This window comes from Sus scrofa, chromosome 13 (assembly GCF_054392235.1).
Source record: "Sus scrofa isolate SSC_HxYL_T2T_F1_AM1 chromosome 13, Sscrofa_HxYL_maternal_Yorkshire_Landrace_v2.0, whole genome shotgun sequence".
Taxonomy (NCBI): domain Eukaryota; kingdom Metazoa; phylum Chordata; class Mammalia; order Artiodactyla; family Suidae; genus Sus; species Sus scrofa.
The window spans coordinates 138,195,466-138,217,567 of NC_139395.1; the positions used below are offsets into that span (position 1 = coordinate 138,195,466).

Sequence of the window (22,102 nt, forward strand, 5' to 3'; positions counted from 1 at the left end):
GCCTAACATAGCTCCAGATTGTTGAAAGAGTGTTTCAGTGAGGCCAGAGTGTTTTGGATTTTTTTTTTTTTTTCAGTGTGAAGAAATTAAAAGATCATTGAATTTTTTTTTAAAAAAACAAAATAACTAAGCACTGTGCTGGCGAATAAAACATCTATAACAATAAAGTCCTACTCTATAGCATAGAGAATTATATCCAATCTCTTGGTAGATGATTGGAAAAAAATGTAGTAAGTTCCTGTTGTGGCTCAGTAGGTAAAGAACATGACCTAGTGTCCTTGAGGATATAGGTTTGATCCTGGCCTTGCTCAGTGGGTTAAGGATCCGGTGTTGCAAGCTGCTGCTTGAATCCATTGTTACCATGGCTGTGGCATAGGCCTGCAGCTGCAGCTCTATTTGACCCTTGGCCCTGAAACATGCATCTGCTGTGGGTGTGGCCATAAAAAGAAAAAAAAAAAGTATATATGTGTATATATATACATATACACGTATGACCAAGCCACTTTGCTGTACAGCAGAAATTGGCACAACGTTGTAAATAAACTAGTTCATTTAAAAAAATCTGTGGGCTGCTTTTGATCTCTTAGTCTTTGTTTATGATTTAAGTATAGATTTGATATGCTAGTAGTTATCTGAATGCTTTGTTTTATTTAGGGTGTTCAAAAAGAGGAAAGAGAGAAATACCGAAGGTTATTGGAACGCCTTAAAGAAGGTGGTCATGGAAACTCCGTTCCTCCTGTAACTTCAACTCATCATGGGTAAGTTGAGCTAACAGGATAAATGCCTTGCCAGACATCTTTTTCCTTATTTTGACCAGCCACTGTTGGAAGCAGCAGTATGTTTCATGAACTATTTGTTTTATCATGTCAGCAGGCTCCTCAAATTGTTTTGCTCCTTATGTTCTTGGTTTCAATATGTTGTTTTGGGATCCATTCCAGTATGTCATTTAAAATTTTTTAAGAAGTTCCCTTTGTGGCTCAGTGGTAATGAACCAACTAATATCCATGAGGGCAAGGGTGTGGGTTCGATCCCTGGCCTTGATCAGTGGGTTAAGAATCCAGCGTTGCCATAAGCTGTGGTGTAGGTGGCAGACTCGGCTCGAATCCGGAATTGCTGTGGCTATGGCTTGGGCCAGCAGCTACAGCTCCAATTTGACCCCTAGCCTGAGGACTTCATGTGCTATGGGTACAGCCCTAAAAAGAGACAAAATTTTTTTTTTCATCTTTTAACTTGGGTTTTATCACACTGAAATTTGTTTTACTCAAGGTGGCGCTGGGGATTGAGATCAATTTTATAATGGAGAAACTGGAGATCAGGTAACTTGGTTGGAATATTAGAATCAGGATTAGACTCTTTATCCTAGTCCCAGATGATGCTATGTTATATCCTTTTTCGTAATTTGATGTTTCAGGGTTATCAGTTACTCCTGTTTGGAGAAGCTTGCCAGACAGAGATAATGAATACTTATGGTAGTTTTTCCTTTTGTATTTGATCTTCACTTTTTGTGTTTCTAAGTTCTCAAAGAAGTCAGATGGACACATTAAAGACCAAAAGCTGGGGGGAAGAGCAAAGTCATGGAGTCAGAACAACTCAATTTGTTCCAAAACAATGTGAGTTCCCAGATTTAGCCCTATCTTAATATATTGACCTTGTTCAAGTGCATATAGAATTGAAAAATACCACAAAAAGATGGTGTACCAAACTAAAAGACAAAAATCAGACCCCAGGGCATTGACCGGGGCTTATCTAGTACCAGCAGTTTAGTAAAAAAGCTATTTTAAGATAAAGCCGATTTGTAAAGTACCTCTTGATTATTATTCCTAGGTGTTACATTGTAGCACATATTTTGTGGGCCTAAAATTAATTTTGTATTATATTATATTAATTTCCTTGTATTTCTCTACTTGTTCACTAAATGATCCTAAAGGATAGCTCTTCAAATGAACGGAATTAGTTTACATTAAAGATATTATTGGAAGGAGAAAGAGATTTATGCTTTTTTAAGCAATTAATTTATAAGAAGGCTAATGTCTTTGGAACCTGTTTTAGCATTTCAGTGTAAATCAATATCTTGATACTTTGGAAACTGCAAATTGAAATTCTGGCGTATGATTGATTAATAAAGGAAACTTTTTTTTTTTAAACATCCTCACAGATAGAGTCGTTGAAACAAGAGGACCTCTGTGTTCAGTGAGAAGCGAAAAGAGGTACATGGTTCAGTTTATTCTAAGCTTTCTTTTGACATTATTTTTTTACTTTGTAAACTACATTTATGACTTACCATGTCTGAGGAATTGTGAACCCTCCTCATCTCTGGTGGCTGGTCAGCTTATGTGGGTACATAGGTAGCTGTTGTGTCAGATGCCCACCCTAGCTTGGGGTGCTGCCCTTCTCTCCTGGGCATTATGAGTTGGGAGGCACAGGTGCTGCTTAACTAAGTGTAGATGTGGTGGGCATCTCTAGCATATGGACAGTGAAGGGATTTCTACATGCTGTAGGATTTTGGATGCTGGTTTATTAATTGTAGAGTTTGGTAAACTGTGGTCGATGGGTCAAATCTGGCCCACCTGCCTGTAAAAAGTAAAGTTTTATTGGGCATAGTCAAGCTCATTCATTTATGTAATACTTAGGGCTCTTTTTAAACTACAATGATGATTGAGAAGATATGACAAAAACTGTAAGACCTGCAAAACCTAAGATATTTATTATCTGATCCTTTTTAGAAAAATTTTGCTAAACTTTGGTTTAGAAGATTATGCAAACTCAAGGCAGTATTTGTTTACAATTATTAAATCTTATTTCTAAAATTAGTTTAACATGTACTAGATTAAAATCATTCAGTCTGTAATCTCACAGTTTTTTCCTCAGGTGTTCAAAGGGGAAAATTTCTGATACAGAGAAGACAGTTGGAATCAGACTAGACAATGAAAGTGTAAGTAGAAACCCTGGTTAAAGTTTATGTCTTTTTACTCTCTCACCTGACTTAACATTAACATTTTGGTGCCTGTGAAAAATAAGAAAGATAATATGTGTTACTCTTGATTTCTATTTCTGTTGTTTCCTTTGAAAAAGCAACAGGCATGGAAGGTGTATACCTTTGGCTTTTTCTGAGTTGCTGGATTTTTAACTCTGCGTGGTAGCCACCCTTGAAAGAGAGACCAGCTTGCCTCTATCCCAATCTTTGTCTGTTTTGCTTGGCTTCTTTTGGAGATTTTTTTTTTTTTTTTGGTCTTTTTAGGACCACACCCGAGGCATATGGAGGTTCCCAGGCTAGGGGTTGAATGAGAGCCTATGCCACAGCCATAGCAAGGCCGGATCCTTAATCCACTGAGCGAGGCCAGGGACCGAAACTGTGTCCTCATGGATGCCAGTCAGATTCGTTTCTGCTGAATCACAGACAGAAACTCCCTGGAGAATTTTTTTAAAACCATATGTCTTTAGGGAAAATATTTGTGCGGGACTTTCTTTTCAGAGTCAAGACTTCGTATTTACTTGAAAATATTACTAATCTTCTTACTGGGATTTTACATTTTCTATATAAGTATTAGCATGAGAAGTGTTCCAGTGATCTCCATAGCAATACCAACATTTTTAATAATAATGGCAAAGTGTTTTACTAAACACTCCATGTTCAAAAGAAGGCTATTCCTAAACTAAATGCAAACTTGAAGTTTTAGATTATTTCACACTCTAGATAATAGAAATACCAAAGTTTAGGGAACTGCTTTGTATTAAGTATCAGTTTGATCAGATTTCTCTTTTTACATTTGATCTCTTCACAAGAATTAGTCTAAAGTCTAAGTCATAACTTTTAGAATGTTCCCTTTTCTAATGTTACCCGTTTCCAGTGATCAGAGAGAAGCTTTTTGTGTATAATTACTGTTTATCATCTGTGGAATAAAAACTGAAAGAAGAGTGGAGCTAAGCCTGAGAGAGGACTTCAGGGTGTATTTGTTACCTGGCTAAAGCCTACATCCTGCTTCCATGTTTGCTGAACCTAAAGGCATGGCTATCTGGGACCATAGGAAAGGGCCAGCAGCTTCTGGTTTCCTAGGAGCAGTACCTGGCAGTTAGCTAGAGTGAAGAGTACTGGTTATGTGTGTTGAGAGTGTGATTCTAGTCCAATGCTCTATTTCTAAATAGGTTTCTTGATTTTAAATGTTTGCCTACCAGATGACTTAAAGACCTTATTAGTAAGGGTTATTTACATAGGTTCATGATAAGGAAAGGTTCTTATCAATGAGTTTATGGGATGCTGGCAAAATTCTTTTTTTTTTTTTTTTTTTTTTTTGTCTTTTTTTGCTATTTCTTGGGCCGCTCCCGCGGCATATGGAGGTTCCCAGGCTAGGGGTCGAATCGGAGCCGTAGCCACCGGCCAACGCCAGAGCCACAGCAACGTGGGATCCGAGCCGCGTCTGCAACCTACACCACAGCTCATGGCAACGCCCGATCATTAACCCACTGAGCAAGGGCAGGGACCGAACCCGCAACCTCATGGTTCCTAGTCGGATTCGTTAACCACTGCGCCACGACGGGAACTCCCAGAATTCTTTTTATTGACTGAGTGGTGGTTACACAGGTGTTAATTTTACAAAAATTAAGTGGTACATTAATGTTTTGTGTATTTTCCTGTAGTATATAATTACTTTTTAAAAAGGATGAAATAGATAAGATTACTTAGTATAAGAATGGAATAGCAGTAGTTTATTTATTTATTTTATTGTTTACTTTTGTTTTTGGCTGTGCCCTCGGCTTCCCGAGTCAGGAATTGAACCCTCATCATAATAGCAACCTGAGCTGCTGCAGTGACAGTGCTGGATTCTTAAGCTGCTGCACCACAGGGGAACTCCAGCAGTGGTTTACTTGGAGTGATGGGATTATTGCTTTTTAAAAACTTTACAAAATGTCTTTTAACTATACTTTTCTTTTTAAAAACATTTTATTATATTTTTATTTTTTTAAGGCCAAACCTGTGGCATATGGAAGTTCCCGGGCTAGGGGCCAAATCAGAGCTGCAGCTGCCAGCCTGTGCCACAGCGTACAGCAATACTGGATCCTTAACCCATTGAGCAAGGCCAGGGATCCTCACAGACACTGTGTTGGGTTCTTAACATGCTGAGCCACAGTGGGAACTCCTATATTATTTTTAATTGAGATAAGAGAACTGAAAATACTCTTCTTGCTACCTACAGGGAAGCTGGTGAGTGTTCTTTTTCATGGTTCATAATTGAGGTGTCCTGTTGGGAGCCTTAGGTCTTGAACATTTTTTGTTCCCTTTTATAGGGACAGGTAGCTATGCTTAATCTCCTCATTTGAGGATTTACTACTTTTCTTTTCAAGATAGTGGCACTGTTTTGTATTTCATGTGTTACGTATGTTTATATGTGCAAGTACCAAACATGTCGGTAGAATATGGGGACTTTTTTGATCAGAGGAGGGGACACCAGCTGGAACCTGACCTGTCTGAAGAAGTATCAGCCCGACTCCGCCTAGGCAGTGGAAGCAATGGCTTACTCAGGAGGAAAATGTCAATACTTGAGACAAAAGAAAAAAATTGCTCAGGCAAAGAGAGGGATAAGAGGACGGAAGATCTTCTTGAACTTACAGAGGTATTGTTTCTTCTGTTGATTGGAATAAGAGGCATTTTTTTTAATGATTTTTATTTCTTCCATTTTAGTTGGTTTACAGTGTTCTGTCAATTTTCTGCTGTACAGCAAAGTGACCCAGTCACACGTACATATATAACATTCTTTTTCTCACATTATCCTCCATCATGCTCCATCATAAGTGACTAGATATAGTTCCCAGTGCTATAAGAGGCATGTTTTTAAATAACTTCAGTTATTCAAGACTTTAAGAATGTTATGTTTTAAGGGGGGGTTTCTCTGGGCTAGGGGATGTATATGTGCAGGCAGTCAGGCCTAGGGGCTAGTCAGTCCCTGGCTACAGTGATCATTAGTGAACTGTGAAGGTGGCCTAAGGAATTTGATTAATGTTCAGTAAATGTGAGTAGATGTAATATGTCACATGTCTTGGAATATAATGGGTTCTTTGTAGATTCTAACCTTAAAATACTTGGGTTACATAGTATGGATTTGACATTAGGATTGAATTCATTGCAGTATTTTGTTAAGTGATTATGATTCATGAAAATGCTCCTTTCGTTGATTATTGCATTTGAAACATTTCTATAAGTAAAAACTTAGAGAAAACAAGGAGGTGAAGGTAGTTAAAAATTCTCATTTTTAAAAGTGAGCCACATCTTGGCTCCTCCATTTGTTGTCTTGGTGGGTGGTAGTGAGTCCTATTCAGTGACTATCTGTTGCTGTATATTGGGCATGCAGGTGGAGAGAGAAATCCATAAAATTGCAAAATTGTGCCTAGTTGGGGGAAGCTGAATTGAAATTTTTTTGTGTGTGTCTTTTTAGGGCCACACCTGCAGCATATGGAGGTTCCCAGGCTAGGAGTCAAATCGGAGCTGTAGCCGATGGTCTATGCCACAGCCATAGCAATGCCAGATCTGAGCTGTGTCTGTGATCTACACTACAGTTCATGGTAATGCCAGATCCTTAACCCACTGAGCAAGGCCAGAGATCGAACCTGCATCCTCGTGAATACTAGTCTGACCTGTATCTGCTGAGCCATGATGGGAACTCCATTGGATAAAAATAATTCCTATTTAGTTTATGGTTTCAGGCTTGTTGCTTAAATATGCATTTATCTGCATAATCCTTTAGAATAGTGAAGGTATTCAATAAGGACTCAGTTGCTAGACTGCTGCCTAATTTTCTAGTTTCTGGCTATCTGCTTATTCTCTTCAGGTCCAAAATGGATAGTATGATCTCTTTGATGTCCTGATTTTATTACTTTGATGTCTTAAAAATAAAAGTCCAAGGGGTAGATAAGGAAAGTATGAAAGGAGCAAAGGCTAGGGAGTTAGACTCGCCTGGGTTCAAATCTTAGCTCTGCCTTTTAATCATTATATGACTTTGAGCATGTAGCCAAAATTCTTTGAGATTTACCTCTTCTATTAAAAGGGTGATAATACTTTCTCCACAAGCAGGGATCAATGATGTGCTTCAAGCATCTGGTACCATATTTGGCTCTTAGTACTTAATAAATGGTAGTGGGATAATTGAGATTATATCTTAAATGTAAATGTTATTACTAAGTTATTGTTTCCAGAAGCTAATAATTGAACTAGATTCTAAATTATTTATTTTTATTTATTATTATTATTGCTTTTTAGGGCCACAGGTGTGGCATATGGAAGTTCCCAGGCTAGAGGTTGAATTGGAGCTGCAGCTGCTGGCCACAGCAACAGCAACATGGGATCTGAGCTGCAGCTGCAGCCTACACCACAGCTCACGGTAGTGCCGGATCCTCAACCCATGATCGAGGCCGGGGATCAAGCCCACATCCTCATGGATACTAGTCAGGTTTGTTACCACTGAGCCAAGATGGGAAATCCTGAACTAGCGTTTTTAGTAACCATTAGTAAGACTACTTTGTAGTCTTAAATTGAGATCTTTTCATACTTCAATTTAGTAGGTTTTTGATAGTATATTTTACTTAAAGGTCAGGTATTACAAAGATGAAAAGCTTTTCTCAATCTCAGACTTTTAGTATCTGATAGTTGTTCTATATTAAAGTAGCAACCTCTGGACTTTCTAATACAGGACATGGAAAAAGAAATCAGTAATGCTCTAGGTCACGGCCCACAGGATGAGATTCTAAGTAGTGCTTTCAAATTGCGAATCACTCGAGGAGATATCCAGACCTTGAAGAACTATCACTGGCTCAATGATGAAGTAAGTTGTCTTTTTTTCCCTCCTTTGACTATAATTATGCTTAACTGTTTTCTGTCTGTAACCAAAGTGGTTTCTATACAATAAGGGTTTGATAAAGCAGCTTTCATTTATCTAAAACAAAGATGTCTTAGCCCTTCAAAAGATGATTAATTCTGATTGCTGCCTTTTGCATCAGTGCTTTGTTTCATCCACTACTTCACTTACTAGTCTTCAGTGACGTTTTTATAAACTATGGGTGTAACTGATAAATAGAAGGAAATAAGCAAGTGATACTTTATTTTAGATGAATTATTATTGGAGCCATCTTTTCTTCTGGCCTGCAGAGTTTCTGTTGAAAAATCTGCCGATAACCTTATCGGGGTTCCCTTGTATGTTATTTGTTTCTTTTCCCTGGCTGCTTTCAAGATTTTCTCTGTCTTTAATTTTGGTCAGTTTGATTAGTATGTGTCTTGGGGTGTTCCTCCTTGGGTTTATTTTATATGGTACTCATTGTGCTTCCTGGATTTGAGTGAATGATTCCTTCCCCATGTTAGGGAATTTTTCAGGTATTATCTCTTGGAATATTTTTTTGTCTCCTCTCTCTCTTCTCCTGGCACCCCTATAATACAGATGCTGATGCATTTAACGTTGTCCCAGAGTTCTCTGAGACTCTCTTCATTGTTTTCAATCTTTTTTCTCTTTTCTGTTCTGCATCCGTAATTTCCACTAATCTGTCCTCCACCTTGCTTATTCGTTCTTCTGCCTCCTGTATTCTGCTGTTAGCTGCTTCTGGTGGATTTTTTATTTCAGTTATTGTATTTTGCATCTCTTCTTATTTAAGTTTTATATCTTGTATCTCTTTGGTCAGTGTTTCCTGTAAGTCATCCATCTTTGCCTCCAGTTTATTTCCAATGTCTTGCATCATCTTCAGCATCAACAGTCTAAAATCTTTTTCCTGGAGGCTAAGAATCTCCTCCTCACTTAGCTGTTTTTCTGGGTTTTTTCCTTTCTCCCTCATCTGAGTTATAGTCCACTGTCTTTTCATTTTTATAGGTTTTTGGTGTGGTGATCTTCTTACAGATAATAGAGTTGTAGCCTCTCTTACTTCTGATGTCTGCCCCCCTGTGGCTGAAGTCAGTATGGGGGGCTTGCTGTAGGCTTCCTGATGGGAGGGGCTGATGCCTGCCCCCCTGTTAGGAGGAGCCGATTTTAATCCCTCTGGTGGGTGGGGCTTAGTCTCTGGGTGGGATTAGAGGCAGCTGTGTGCCTGAGGGGTCTTTAAGTAGCCTGTTTATTGAGGGGCGGGGCTGTGATCCCACCTGGGTTGTTGTTTGCCCTGGGACTTCTCAGCAGCTGACTGACAGGTGGGGCCAGATTTTCCCAAAATGGCCACCTCCAGAGAAAGGCACTGCTGCTGAATATTCCCGAGAGCTTTGCCTTCAATGTCCTTCCCTCACAACAAGCCACGTTCACCCCTGTTTTCCCAGGATGTCCTCCAAGAACTGCGGTCAGGTTTGACCCAGATTCCCTTGGAGACTTTGCTTTGCCCTGGGACTCAGTGCACGTGAAAGTCTGTGTGCTCCTTTTAAGAATGGGGTCTCCGTTTCCCCCAGTCCTGTGGAGCTCCTGCACACAAGCCCCACTGGCCTTCAATGCCAGATGCTCCGGGGCTCTTTCTCCTGGTGCCACATTCCCACACGTGAGGGTTTGATGTGGAGCTCAGAACTCTCACTCCTGTAGGTCAGTCTCTCTGAACCAGTTAGTTTCCAGTCTGTGGAGCTTCCCACCCAGGAGGTATGGGGTTGTTTATATCACGAAATCACCCCTCCTACCTCTTGATGTGGCCTCCTCTTTTTCTTCTGGAGTAGGGTATCTTTTTTATGGTTTCCAGTCCATTTGGGTGAAGAATGCTCAGTCTTTAGTTGTGAATTTTGTTGTTCTTAGGAGAGAAGTTGAGCTCCAGTCCTTCTGTTCTGCCATCTTAATCCCACCTCCCTGGAGCCATCTTTTCTTAATAATAAAGGAACACTGTTATTTTCTTTTTATAATGCTGTTATTTTATTTATTTGAATGATAACTAAAATTGGCCTGATTGTCATCTTGTATCTTTACATGTTTGGCTAAAGCAAGCTCTTGGGGAGTTCCTGCCTCGTGGCACAGTGGAAACAAATCCGACTAGGAACCACGAGGTTTCGGGTTCTATCCCTGGCCTCGCTCAGTGGGTTAAGGATCTGGCATTGCTGACAGACATGGCTCAGATCTTGCATTGCTGTGGCTGGCAGCAATAGCTCTGATTTGACCCCTCACTTGGGAACCTCCATATACTGTGGGTGTGGCCCTAAAAAGCCAAATTAAAAAATAATAATAATAAAGCTAGCTCTTGGTTCTTGCCAGTTTTCCAGTTGGTCTTTTTTTTTTTTTTTTTTTTTTTTTTTGCTCTTTAGGGCCACATCTTTGGTATATGGACGTTTCTCAGGCTAGGCATCAAATCAGCAGTGCCAGATCTGAGCGGCATCTGCGATCTACACTGCAGCTCATGGCAATGCCGGATCCTTAACCCACTGAACAGGCCAGGGATCGAACCCGCATCTTCATGGATACTAATCAGGTTTGTTTCCACTGAGCCGCAATGGTAACTCCTCCAGCTGGTCCTTTATCCAACTACTCAGCTTCTGAATTTTCTTCCCTTTGCCTTCCTTCCTCCCTGCTCTATGACTGCTGACATAGGAACACATTCTTGTAAAGCTAGAATGCTTCGTTTCACATTATAAATATAATGAGGTCTATTATAGAAAATTCAGAATGTATAAGAGTGAAGGAATGATATTATTGTTCCAAAGTACCACAACTTAAAAATAAACAAAATATTAATTTTTTGCTGTATTTCTTTTCAATTAATTTTTCAATTGAGGTATAATTTATATATAGTAAAATTCACTTCCAGTTAATATTTCTCCATATTTTGTGTGTGTTATAGTTACGTACACCTTTGCATTATTGCATATGTTCTCTATGAGTTCTTTCTTTTGGCTCTCTTACTCATATGCCTCAAAAGTACAATCTCTTTGCTTTTTAATCCCTCCCATTCTGCATTGATCATTTTTTATTTTCTATCTTGTATCAATAGCCCTTTTATCCCATTCTTTAGTACCTTCCCTTTCCCCAGTTCTAATTCATCCTAATTCAATTAGGTAGAAATCTAGTTTTTATAATACACTTGCCATGTTCCATCATCTGCTCTCTCGTTATTACAGGTCATTAATTTTTACATGAATCTTCTGATGGAAAGAAATAAAAAACAAGGGTATCCAGCACTTTATGCATTCAGTACTTTCTTCTATCCAAAATTAAAGTCTGGGGGTTACCAAGCAGTGAAAAGATGGACCAAAGGGGTCAATCTCTTTGAACAGGAACTTATTCTGGTGCCTATTCATCGAAAGGTACATTGGAGCCTGGTGGTAAGTTGAGAGGGTTAATTGTTGGAGTTTAGATAATGACTATTTTCTTTTTTTTTCTTTTAATTTATTTTTTATTTAATTTTGTTTTATTTTTTTTAGGGCCGCACCCGCAGCACATGGAAGTTCCCAGTCTAGGGGTTGAATCGTAGCAATAGCTGTTGGTATATGCCACAGCCACAGCAATGCTGGATCCAGGCCATCTCTGTGACCTACACCATAGTTCCTGGCAATGCTGATGTGGCTTGGATCCTACATCTCTGTGGCTGTGGCAAAGGCCGGCAGCTGTAGCTCCGATTGGACCCCTAACCTAGGAACCTCCATATGCCTCGGGTGCAGCCCTAAAAAGCAAAAAAAAACAAAAAAACAAAAAAAAACCTTTGTTGAGAGTTCCTGTCGTGGCCCCAAAAAGACCAAAAAAAAAGTACTTTGTTGCTGTGGGAGCTCCCTGGTAGTCTAGTAGTTAGGACTTGGCGCTTTCACCCCTGTGGCCTGGGTTCAGCCCCTGGTCTGGGAACCGAGATCCCATATCAAGCCTCTCTGCATGCCACAGCCAGAAAACAAAACAAAACTCTGTTGCTAAATACTTGTGGCTGTTTTTTTTTTTTGTCTTTTTAGGGCTGCTCCTGTGGCATATGGAGGTTCCCAGGCTAGGGGTCTAATCGGAGCTGTAGTCACCAGCCTATGCCAGAGCCACAGCAACGTGGGATCTGAGCCTCATCTGCGACCTACACCACAGCTCATGGCAATGCTGGATCCTTAACCCACTGAGCAAGACCAGGGATCGAACCTGCAGCCTCATGATTCCTAGTCAGATTCATTTCCGCTGCGCCACGACGGGAACTCCTATTGTTAAATATTTTTTAAGCTAACTATCACCTGAGCCTTCAGTGAGTTGTAATCATTTAGCAATAGTACATCAAAAGATTGCTCATCACAGATCATCATAACAAATATAGTAGTGGTGAAAAAGTTTGAAATACTGTAAAGAATTAAGAAAATATGACACAGAGACAGGAAACGAGGAAGTACTGTTATTATAAAAATGGTCAGTGCCATTTTTAGACTTGCTCAATGCAGGGTTGCCACAAATCTTCAATTTGTAAAAAACACAGTATCTGAAGTGCAGTAAAACCAAGTGTATGTAATAAAGGCTATTAAGGCTACCCCTGTCTGTCCAGTGAGAGTCTGCTAATATTCTGTTAAAGGCATGCTCTGCAGAGTCCCTTTTTAGTTTTTGACTTGAACAAGTTAGAAACCTACAAGATAGTCTGTGTAGTTTCTTTCTTTCCTTTTATTTTTTGGCCTCCCCTGTGGCACGAGGAAGTTCCCAGGCCAGGGAGCAAACCCGCATCACACCAGTAACCAGAGCCATGGCGGTAAGAACGCTGGATCCATAACCCACTGAACCACCAAGGAACTCTGGACCTTTCATTTTTAATAGAAAAGAGCTTTAGTACATGTAGATTATTTATTTTATTTTATTTTTTTTAGATTATTTATTTTATTGCTTTTGTTTACAAGACAGTAATAGGTTCATTGTAGTAAAATAAAGGTATAAAGAAAAAATGCAGGGAGGTCCCTTCATGGCTCAGCGGTTAACGAACCTGGCTAGGATCCATGAGGATGTAGGTTTGATCCCTGGCCTCACTCAGTGGGTTAAGGTTCTAGCGTTGCCATGAGCTGTGGTATAGGTTGCAGACGTGGCTCGGATCCTGAGTTGCTGTGGCTGTGGCGTAGGCCAGCGGCTACAGCTCCGATTTGACCCACAGACTGGGAACCTCCATATGCTGCAAGTGCGGCCCTAAAAAGCAAAAAAAAAAAAAAATCACTCTGATAGGACCCTAATGTTTTGAGAAATAAGGTTTTAGGGCTTTCTCCAGGAATAGAAAAATATAATTTTATGGACACAAAGCTTGTATTATCTGTGGTGTTTTATTAAAAAATGTGTCTTAGAAATCCATTCATGTTGGTCCATGTATGGGTGCTTTAAAAGATGCTTTTCTTTTTAAAAATAAAATTTTCACTCCTGTTATGGTTGTTTTTGGATGTTGCATTTTTCTATTATAGGTGATAGACCTGAGAAAAAAGTGTCTTAAATATTTGGATTCTATGGGACAAAAGGGCCACAGGATCTGTGAGATTCTCCTGTAAGTAAAGGCTGAACAACTTCACTTTTGCCTCAGTGTGCTCCTGTTAGGTGATCTCTCTTCTGCCTCATCCTAGATTGTGACGATGGTGGTCTAGTGTGCAGTGAGGGCTGTTTTCCCGGTTGTCCAGGACTTGACTTGAATCCTTCTGTCTAAAAAGAACCCTTGGAGTTCCCGTCGTGGCGCAGTGGTTAATGAATCTGACTAGGAACCATGAGGTTGCGGGTTTGGTCCCTGCCCTTGCTCAGTGGGGTAACGATCCGGCGTTGCCCTGAGCTGTGGTGTAGGTTGCAGACGCGGCTCGGATCCTGCATTGCTGTGGCTCTGGCGTAGGCCGGCGGCTATAGCTCCAATTAGACCCCTAGCCTGGGAACCTCCATATGCCGCAGAAGCGGCCCAAAGAAATAGCAAAAAAAAAAAAAAGACAAAAAAAAAATAAATAAAAAGAACCCTAAATCTGATCTGAACTGAGAGATCTTATTTAGCAGCATCACTGAAAATGAGTTTGTCATATTTCATAATGTAAAATACATCTTATTAGAACCTTATGGTTGAATTAGATTTTTCTGGGATTGATACATTGTTCTGAATGTTGTGAAGAAGTGTTCATTGGGGAGAGTTATTCCTCTAAATTCTTAAGCCCAATTACTCATTTCATGTGTTTTCCATGATAGTTGAGTTCATCTCATAGAACCCAGATGTAATTGTTAGATTAAAACAAATGATTTGTAGGCAACTATTTTAAATAGTATTTGCTAGAAACCTGTCTTTAAAGCATTGCCACCTATTAGCTGTGTAAAGTGATAACATGAATTTCACAGCAAGGAAGCAAATCAATGAGAAGCGTCTATTTTGAAGCTCTGTTCACTGGAAGCAAAAGCTGGATCTGGTTTTGAATTTTTGTTAGGATACTTGGATAATTTTAATAAGGGTACTTTAGTAAGGAACTTATTAAATGTTATGTGAAGAAAAGTTAACAATAATTCAGTTCTCTTTTTCAATATTGTTTAGTGTAAAAAATTCTTCTAATTTGAATGTTCATCTTGAACAAAAATTATGGAGGATTTTTTTGAATCATAAGATACACCAAATTATTTATAAAGCAGTTATTTTCTGTTTTTTTTTCCATTTAAGATGTATGTAAAAAGTGTACACATGTAACATACATATGTATTATCACATGCTTAGAGGTGTTCTCATTGGAATCATACAGCAAAGTTTAGTATGCTGCTTATCACAGGATACCAGAAAACCATACTTTAATTACATTCATGCTTTCTCTCTCTCCCTTTTTTCTTTTTTAAAATGAAGAGTTCAGCTTCTATGAGTATCTGAACCCCACTCCTTTTCCTGGTGCCCCTCGTCCAGCTTTTCTCAAGTTTTTTTTTTAATTATCACTTAATTTCTCCCATGTCAAGAGAAAATAATGCTAAGGAGTAGACATTTTGTGTGTTGGGTTGAGCTTTAGAGGCCTACAAACCCTTGGAAAATAGATTTTTGGCTTCCAAAAACCAGCTTTCACTACTTTGGGGGCTATATTGTTGCTCTCATTGAGAACACAAGCCCTGGTGTAATACTGGTTTACCTTATATGCAGGTTAGGATGAGAACTGAGATGCATGTGTTAAATTTGATAACCCTTTGGAGAGTTGGATAAAATTAATCGCTTTCAATACTGAAGTATATATCTTGTAAGAATAAGGAAATTCTCTTATATGACCACAATGCCGTCATCACACTTAGGAAAATTGGCAACCACTGTATGTAATATGTGGTTCCTGTTCTGATATCTTCAGGTATCTTTTCTAGCTTTTTTCCCTAATCCAAGGAGTCAGTCAGGGTTCATGTATGTACTTAATGTAATTTAGAATAGTTTTCATACCTTTTTGTTTGTTTTCTCAGTAATAGCTTTTTTTTTTTAAGAGTGCTAGCGATTTACCTTATTTTATGTCTGTGTTGAAGTGAGGAAAAACAAGTTGTAAAATGAAGTAGTTTTTTTCGATAGAATAAAATGTGTGTTTTAAAATTGTGTCTATGAGGTAGAACAGAGAACTAGAAGAACTAAATCATTAATAGTAAATATTTCTGTAGTAGTTTTTGAGGGGTCTTTTGTATTTTACTTTTTATGTTTCAGTTTTTAAAAGATAAGCATGTAGAATTTTGTAGCTAGAAAAAAACAAAATAAAATGTAAAAACCAGAAGAGTTACAGTTTTAAAAATGTGATGGAGATGGATTTGAGAATGGCAGATAGTTAAATATTAAATAGCACAATGTCTTTGTAGTCACATGGTAGCTCTCCATAGGAATTCATCAGTATCTTCCTTCTTTGTTGTTTTTCAGTCAGTATTTACAGGATGAAAGTAAGACCAAAAGAAATATTGATCTGAATCTTTTAGAGTGGACCCACTATAGCCTGAAGCCACATGTAAGTGATGATCATCTGTATGTCAAATAACTGTGTTGCATTTACTCTCAGTAGCATATTATTTTTTTAATGTTTCCATCAATATAGTTTATTTATGTATGTATGTATGTATGTCATTTTAGGGCCGCACCCTCAGCATATGTAGGTTCCCAGGCTAGGGGTCTAATTGGAGCTACAGCTGCCAGCCTGCAGCACAGCCACAGTAACACCAGATCTGAGCTTTGTCTTCAACGTACAGCACAGCTCCCAGCAACACCAGATCCTTAACCCACTGAGGGAGGCCTGGAATTCAACCTGAGTCCTCATGGATACTAGTCAGATTCATTTCCACTGAGCCACAATGGGAACTCCTCAATAGCATATTATTTAGACTTGGCTTCCTTCCTCCCCTCCTTGGCTCATCCTTAGGCATGCATTCTCCCCCTGCAGTGTACATCTTAAGAATGATGTACTTCTAAATCTCTTGAAATTCACTTAACCAAGATGCTTGCCTTTTAGCTTTTATCTTGTTGCTTAAATTGTAAGTGTTAACTGTGTGTTAGCATGTCCTTCAAATAATTGGGGAAAAAACCAACATGATAAATTCAAGTCAGCTCTTTTTCTTGGTTGGTGCTAATAGCAGTTTAAAGTTATCGTTCAAAACTTATCTGGGAAGTTTGTATATTTAGGTCTTAAGGAATCCATGCCATAGATTCCTAAGAATCAAAATATGCTATTTGTGGAATTGCCATTGTGGCTCAGCGAAAACAAACCTGACTAGTGTGCATGGGATGTGGGTTCAATCCCTGGCCTTGTTCAGTGGGTTAAGGATCCAGCATTGCTGTGAGCTGTGGTATAGGTCATAGATGTGGCCCAGATCTGGTGTTGCTGTAGTTGTGGTGTAGGCTGGTAGCTGTAGCTCCGATTTGACCCCCTAGCCTAGGAATTTCCATATGTAGCACCTGTGGCCCTAAAAAAAAAGAAAAGAAAAAAATATGCTGTTTGTGAATGTGCCTTGGATCTTGTCAGATCTGTATCTCATTCAGGGTTTTTAAATGTATACAGCTTTCAGTCCTAATGACTTCTTTTAAAGTAAGCTGCATGAATCCAGTTTTAGCCCTAACCTCTGTATAATGGCTCAACTCTTTATCTAAAAGCGTTTTCATTTCTAAGTTGAGTAATTAGAAGAGTAAGCTTTGAAGTTTCCTGGGCAGAGCACAGATATAAGAAGAGTTTGTTAGGGAATGGGAAATGTAATAAATTCTCTGAACTTGTGTAGTGGAATCTATATGTTCTCTCAACTCTGTGAGAGATGCTGGGCTCAGGAGACAAGTACGAGGTATCTGTGGTGTGCCTGTTTAGTCTTTTCTTTTTTACAATAATTATCTGCATTTCTTTGAAGAAAAATCGAGCTGTTGTCAAATGTAGTATGTTTTCCAGCAGTGAAATCAGACTCTCTCATAGTCTTAGTTTCCTTATGCTTGTCTTTCACTCTTGTGCTACTTATAACTGAAAGCTATGGTAATGGGCTGGCCAAGATTAGTGCAGCACGGGCCTTGGATCTTGTAAGAGTTTACTTCATGTGAGTTTGGAATCCACAACTTTTGAAAAGTTTATGGTGCTCTTAGGGCTGCTTGCAGTAATATCTGTTTTTGCTTCTGGGACGGACTTGAGCAATCAAGGCACGATTTCCTAATTGGTTAAGCCCTATCAAGAGTGTTTTGTTCTCTCTCCTCCTTGTACCTGTGATGGTCCAAAGCCATAGTCTTATTTTTCTGGCTAGAGAGGTCACACTCTGCAGTATTGAAATAGGTTAGTTGCATTGTACACATATTTCTGATTGAGACATACTTAGCCCTTTTCGAAATTTATAAATGCCTCTGAAACAGTTTTGACTGGAATTCCTATTCCTGGTAGTAAGCCTTCTTTCAGTCCTGTTTCTTTGTGTGAGAGCTGAGAGAGGACACTCTCACTTTCCTTTTCTTTTTCCTTCTAGAAAACATTTTCTGTAGAAATCACATTCTCCATGTTATTGGGTCAGGTTTTTTACCACAGAAAGACTAATTGTGTGTGTGTATGTGTGTTTGTATAATGCCAGGTTGAATACTTACCTTTATAAGACTGTTTATCCACAATAATATTTAGAAAAACTCAAAGGAGTTTCTATTTGATGAAATTTTACCCCTTCCTACCTTCTTTTTTGTAATTTTAGGAGATTCCTCAACAGTTGAATGGGAGTGATTGTGGAATGTTTACTTGTAAATATGCAGATTATGTCTCTAGGGACAGACCTATCACATTTACTCAGGTGAGTGAAGAGCCCTCCTCATCCACTTACATGTTGCCAAGCAAGATAAACTCAGGGCATGTTACTAATGCCTGGCACACATTAAGCTCTCATTAATGGTAGCTGTGCTACTATTGTTGCTGTGCACCTTGGCTGTAGCCTTACTTTCATTAGCATCAGAGTTTATCACTGTATTTGCTCTCAGCTTTATCCTAGTCTTTGGTGACCAGTGGGCAGTTTGCATCTGAGCTTCAGTATTCACTGGTTCTTGAGTGTTTAATGATGTTTTTATTTTTTTTATTTTTTTAAATTTTTTTGGTCTTTTTGCCATTTCTTGGGCCGCTCCCTTGGCATATGGTGATTCCCAGGCTAGGGGTCGAATCAGAGCCGTAGCCACCAGCCTACGCCAGAGCCACAGCAACGTGGGATCCCAGCCGCGTCTGCAACCTACACCACAGCTCACGGCAATGCCGGATCGTTAACCCACTGAGCAAGGGCAGGGATCGAACCCGCAACCTCATGGTTCCTAGTCAGATTCGTTAACCACTGAACCATGGGAACTCCTAATGATGTTTTTAGTCAAAAAAGGAGGCATGTCAGAATATGTAACAGCATGGGGACATCTGGCCTCGTGAGAACTTAAGCCACAGGCCTCAGATGTTACTATGAATGCTGATTCTTCTGGTTATTTTTGGTTATCCATCAATCTGCATTTGAGTGGATTCACTATGTTGGGACATCTTGAGAATTTATGTTGATAATAGTAGATTCTCAGTCTTTTCACAACCAAGAGCAACCTCCTTTAAAAAATTGTTTGCTTGAACAGACCTCATTTTGGTAGCTGTTGCCTACCAAATTGTATGAATTGAATAGTAGGACTAATAATAACTCCATTGCAAGCTTTTGAACAACATGAACTAATGAAGGCTCCCATGCTGAATTAATAATATTGGTTAGCTTCAGTGGTTTTACTAATGATAAATGTGCAAGCCAAAACAATCTTGAGAAAGAAAAAAGGACCTGGAGGAATCAGGCTCCCCGGCTTACACAACTATACACAAAACTATACACAAAACGACTATACACAAAACTACAATAATCAAAGCAGTATTGTACTGACACAAAAATAAACATATAGATCAATGGAACATGATAGAAAGCCATGAACCTATGGTTAACTAATTTATGACAGAGGAGGTAAGAATATAGAATGGAGAAAAGAGCGTCTTCAGTAAGTGGTGCTGGGAAAACTGGACAGCTGCTTGTAAAAGAGTGACCTTAAAACATTCTCTAATAACATACCCAAAAATAAACTCAAAATGGATTAAAGACCTAAATGTAAGGTCAGATACTATAAAACTCTTAGAGGAAAACATAGGCAGAACACTCTCTGGTAAACTTTGGCTGTATCTTTTGGATCCACTTCCTAGAATAGTGAAAACAAACCCCAAAATAAACAAATAGGACCTAATTAAACTTAAAAGCTTTTGCATAGCAAAGGCAAATCATAAAAGAAACAAAAGACAACCCATAGAAGGAGTTCCCGTCATGGTTCAGTGGTTAACGAATCTGACTAGGAACCATGAGGTTGCGGGTTCGATCCCTGGCCTTGCTCAGTGGGTTAAGGATCTGGCATTGCCGTGAGCTGTGGTGTAGGTTGCAGACGCTACAGTGAGGCTCGGATCCCTCCTTGCTGTGGCTCTGGCGTAGGCCAGCAGCTACAGCTCTGATTTGACCCCTAGCCTAGGAACCTCCATATGCCACGGGAACGACCCTAGAAATGGCAAAAAGACAAAACAAACAAACAAACAAAAAAAAACAACCCATAGAATGGGTGAAAATCCTTGCAAATGAAGCAACAGACCAGGGATTATTTTCCAAAATATACGAACATCTCATGTAGCTCTTTATCAAAAAAACAAACAACCTGGAAGTTCCTGTTGTGTCTCAGTGGTAATGAGTCTGACCAGTCCATGAGGATGCTGGTTCAGTCCCTGGCCTTGCTCAGTGGGTTAAGAATCTGGTGTTGCCATGAGCTGTGGTGTAGGTTGCCAGTGGGGCTTGGATGCTGTGTTGCTGTGGCTGTGGTGTAGGCTGGCAGCTGTAGTTCCAATTCAATCTCCCTAGCCAGGAACTTTCATATACTGTGGGTGCAGCCCTAAAAAGATAAAAGTAAATAAATAAAAATAAAAGTTAAAAATGGGCAGAAGATCTAAGTAGACATTTCTTCAGAGAAGACAGACAGATGGCTAAAAAGCACATGAAATATGCTCAACAACACAGATTAGTAGAGAAATGCAAATCTAGACTACAATGAACTACCACCTCACACTAGTCAGAATAACCATCATCCAAAAGTCTGCAAAAATAGGGAGTTCCTTGGTGGCTTCTGTGGCTTGGATTGCTGCTGTGGCTTGGGTTCAATCCCTGGCCTGAGAACTTCTACATGTCTCAGGCATGGCCAAAAAAAAAAGTCTGCAAACAAATGTTGAAGAGGGTGTGGAGAAAAGGGAACCCTCTAATACACTGTTGGTGGGAATGTAAATTGGTACAGCCACTCTGGAGAACAGTATGGAGGTTCCTTAAAAAACTAAGTACAGAACTGCCATATGATCTAGCAGTCCCACTCCTGGGCATATATCTGAAGAAAACCATAATTCAAAAAGATACATGCACCCCAGTGTTCATTGCAGCACTGTTTATAATAGCCAGACATGGAAGCAACCTAAATGTCCATCGACAGTGGAATGGATAAAGAAGGTATAGTACATATATGCAATGGATTATTACTTAGTCATAAAAAGAACAAAATAATACCATTTGCAGCAACATGGATGGACCTAGAGATTATCATACGAAGTGAAGACAGACAGATAGCATATAATATCACTTGTATGTGGAATCTAATAAAAATGATACAAGTGAACCTATTTACAAAATAGAAACAGACTTACAGATCTCAAAATCAAACTTAGGGTTACAAAGGGGAAATGTCATGGGGAGAGATAAATTAGGAGTTTGAGATCAACGTACAACACTACTGTATATAATAGATAACTAACAAGGACCTACCGTATAGCACAGGGTATTCTACTCAATATTCTGTAATAACCTATATGGGGAAAGAATCTGAAAAAAAATATACAAATACACACACACATAGAGAGTGACTAACATTGTAAATCTACTATAATAAAATTTTTTTAAAAATGTGTAGTTTGTTTGTGTTTTTTTTGTCTTTTTGTCTTTTTGCCTTTTCTTGAGCCGCTCCCGTGGCACATGGAGGTTCCCAGGCTAGGCGTCCAATCAGAGCTGTGGCTGCTGGCCTACACCAGAGCCACAGCAACGCCAGATCCAAGCCGCGTCTGTGACCCACACCACAGCTCACGGCAACACCGGATCCTTAACCTACTGAGCAAGGCCAGGGATCGAACCCTCAACCTCATGGTTCCTAGTCAGATTCATTAACCACTGCGCAACCGCAGGAACTCCTAAATGTGCAGTTTTTAACTACACATTTTGAGCTATTTCAAATAAATCACAATTGACAGAACACTGTAAACCAGCTGTAATGGAAAAAATAAAAATCATTAAAAAGATAATAATTTACGAATCCATGTGTTAAAAGACTTTTTAGGCCTTTCCACACTAATTTATAGGAAGATTGTATGACAAGCTATATATAATGAAACACCAGGACTACCTCAAGGATATGGACTTCTGATTTCATCAAAGAATTACAAGTTGTTTTGGAATTGTCTTGCATATTTGTTACTTTGAAAATTGACCCATGTAATGATTATCAGTTAAGTGGCTATATATTAAGCAAAGCATCTCATTCTTTGGTGCTTCTAAGTAACAATTAGTTATTTGTTCTCTGAACCTAATGACATGAAATTTGAAGGGGAAAAATTGCTATTTGAACAGAATTAGCAATGTATTTGTAATTAGCAATTACCAAATTAGCATTACATTTGGTATATCAGAAAGAAATTTGCAGGTTTGTTTTTTTCTTT

The 22,102-nt window shown here is 39.1% G+C and overlaps 1 protein-coding gene across 30 annotated transcripts in view; it reads left to right on the forward strand.

Moving 5' to 3' along the window:
- Window positions 1-22,102, forward strand: part of SENP2 (SUMO specific peptidase 2) — a 39,996-nt gene that overhangs the window by 14,992 nt on the left and 2,902 nt on the right. For 10 of the 30 annotated variants that reach the window (XR_014824481.1, XR_014824483.1, XM_021069996.2 and 7 more), the window contains 10 exons: window positions 655-758; window positions 1,516-1,610; window positions 2,156-2,207; window positions 2,869-2,932; window positions 5,433-5,609; window positions 7,680-7,811; window positions 11,045-11,248; window positions 13,316-13,395; window positions 15,736-15,820; window positions 18,012-18,107. Coding sequence is in view for 23 of the 30 variants with exons in the window: in XM_021069996.2 (XP_020925655.1) it covers window positions 655-758; window positions 1,516-1,610; window positions 2,156-2,207; window positions 2,869-2,932; window positions 5,433-5,609; window positions 7,680-7,811; window positions 11,045-11,248; window positions 13,316-13,395; window positions 15,736-15,820; window positions 18,012-18,107 (1,089 nt within the window). In the remaining 7 variants the exon portion in view is untranslated. Of the gene's footprint in view, window positions 1-654; window positions 759-1,515; window positions 1,611-2,155; window positions 2,208-2,856; window positions 3,270-5,432; window positions 5,610-6,459; window positions 7,812-11,044; window positions 11,249-13,315; window positions 13,396-15,735; window positions 15,821-18,011; window positions 18,108-22,102 lie in introns of all 30 variants that reach the window. The other 20 variants (XR_014824486.1, XR_014824482.1, XM_084990599.1 and 17 more) reach the window with 4 other exon arrangements.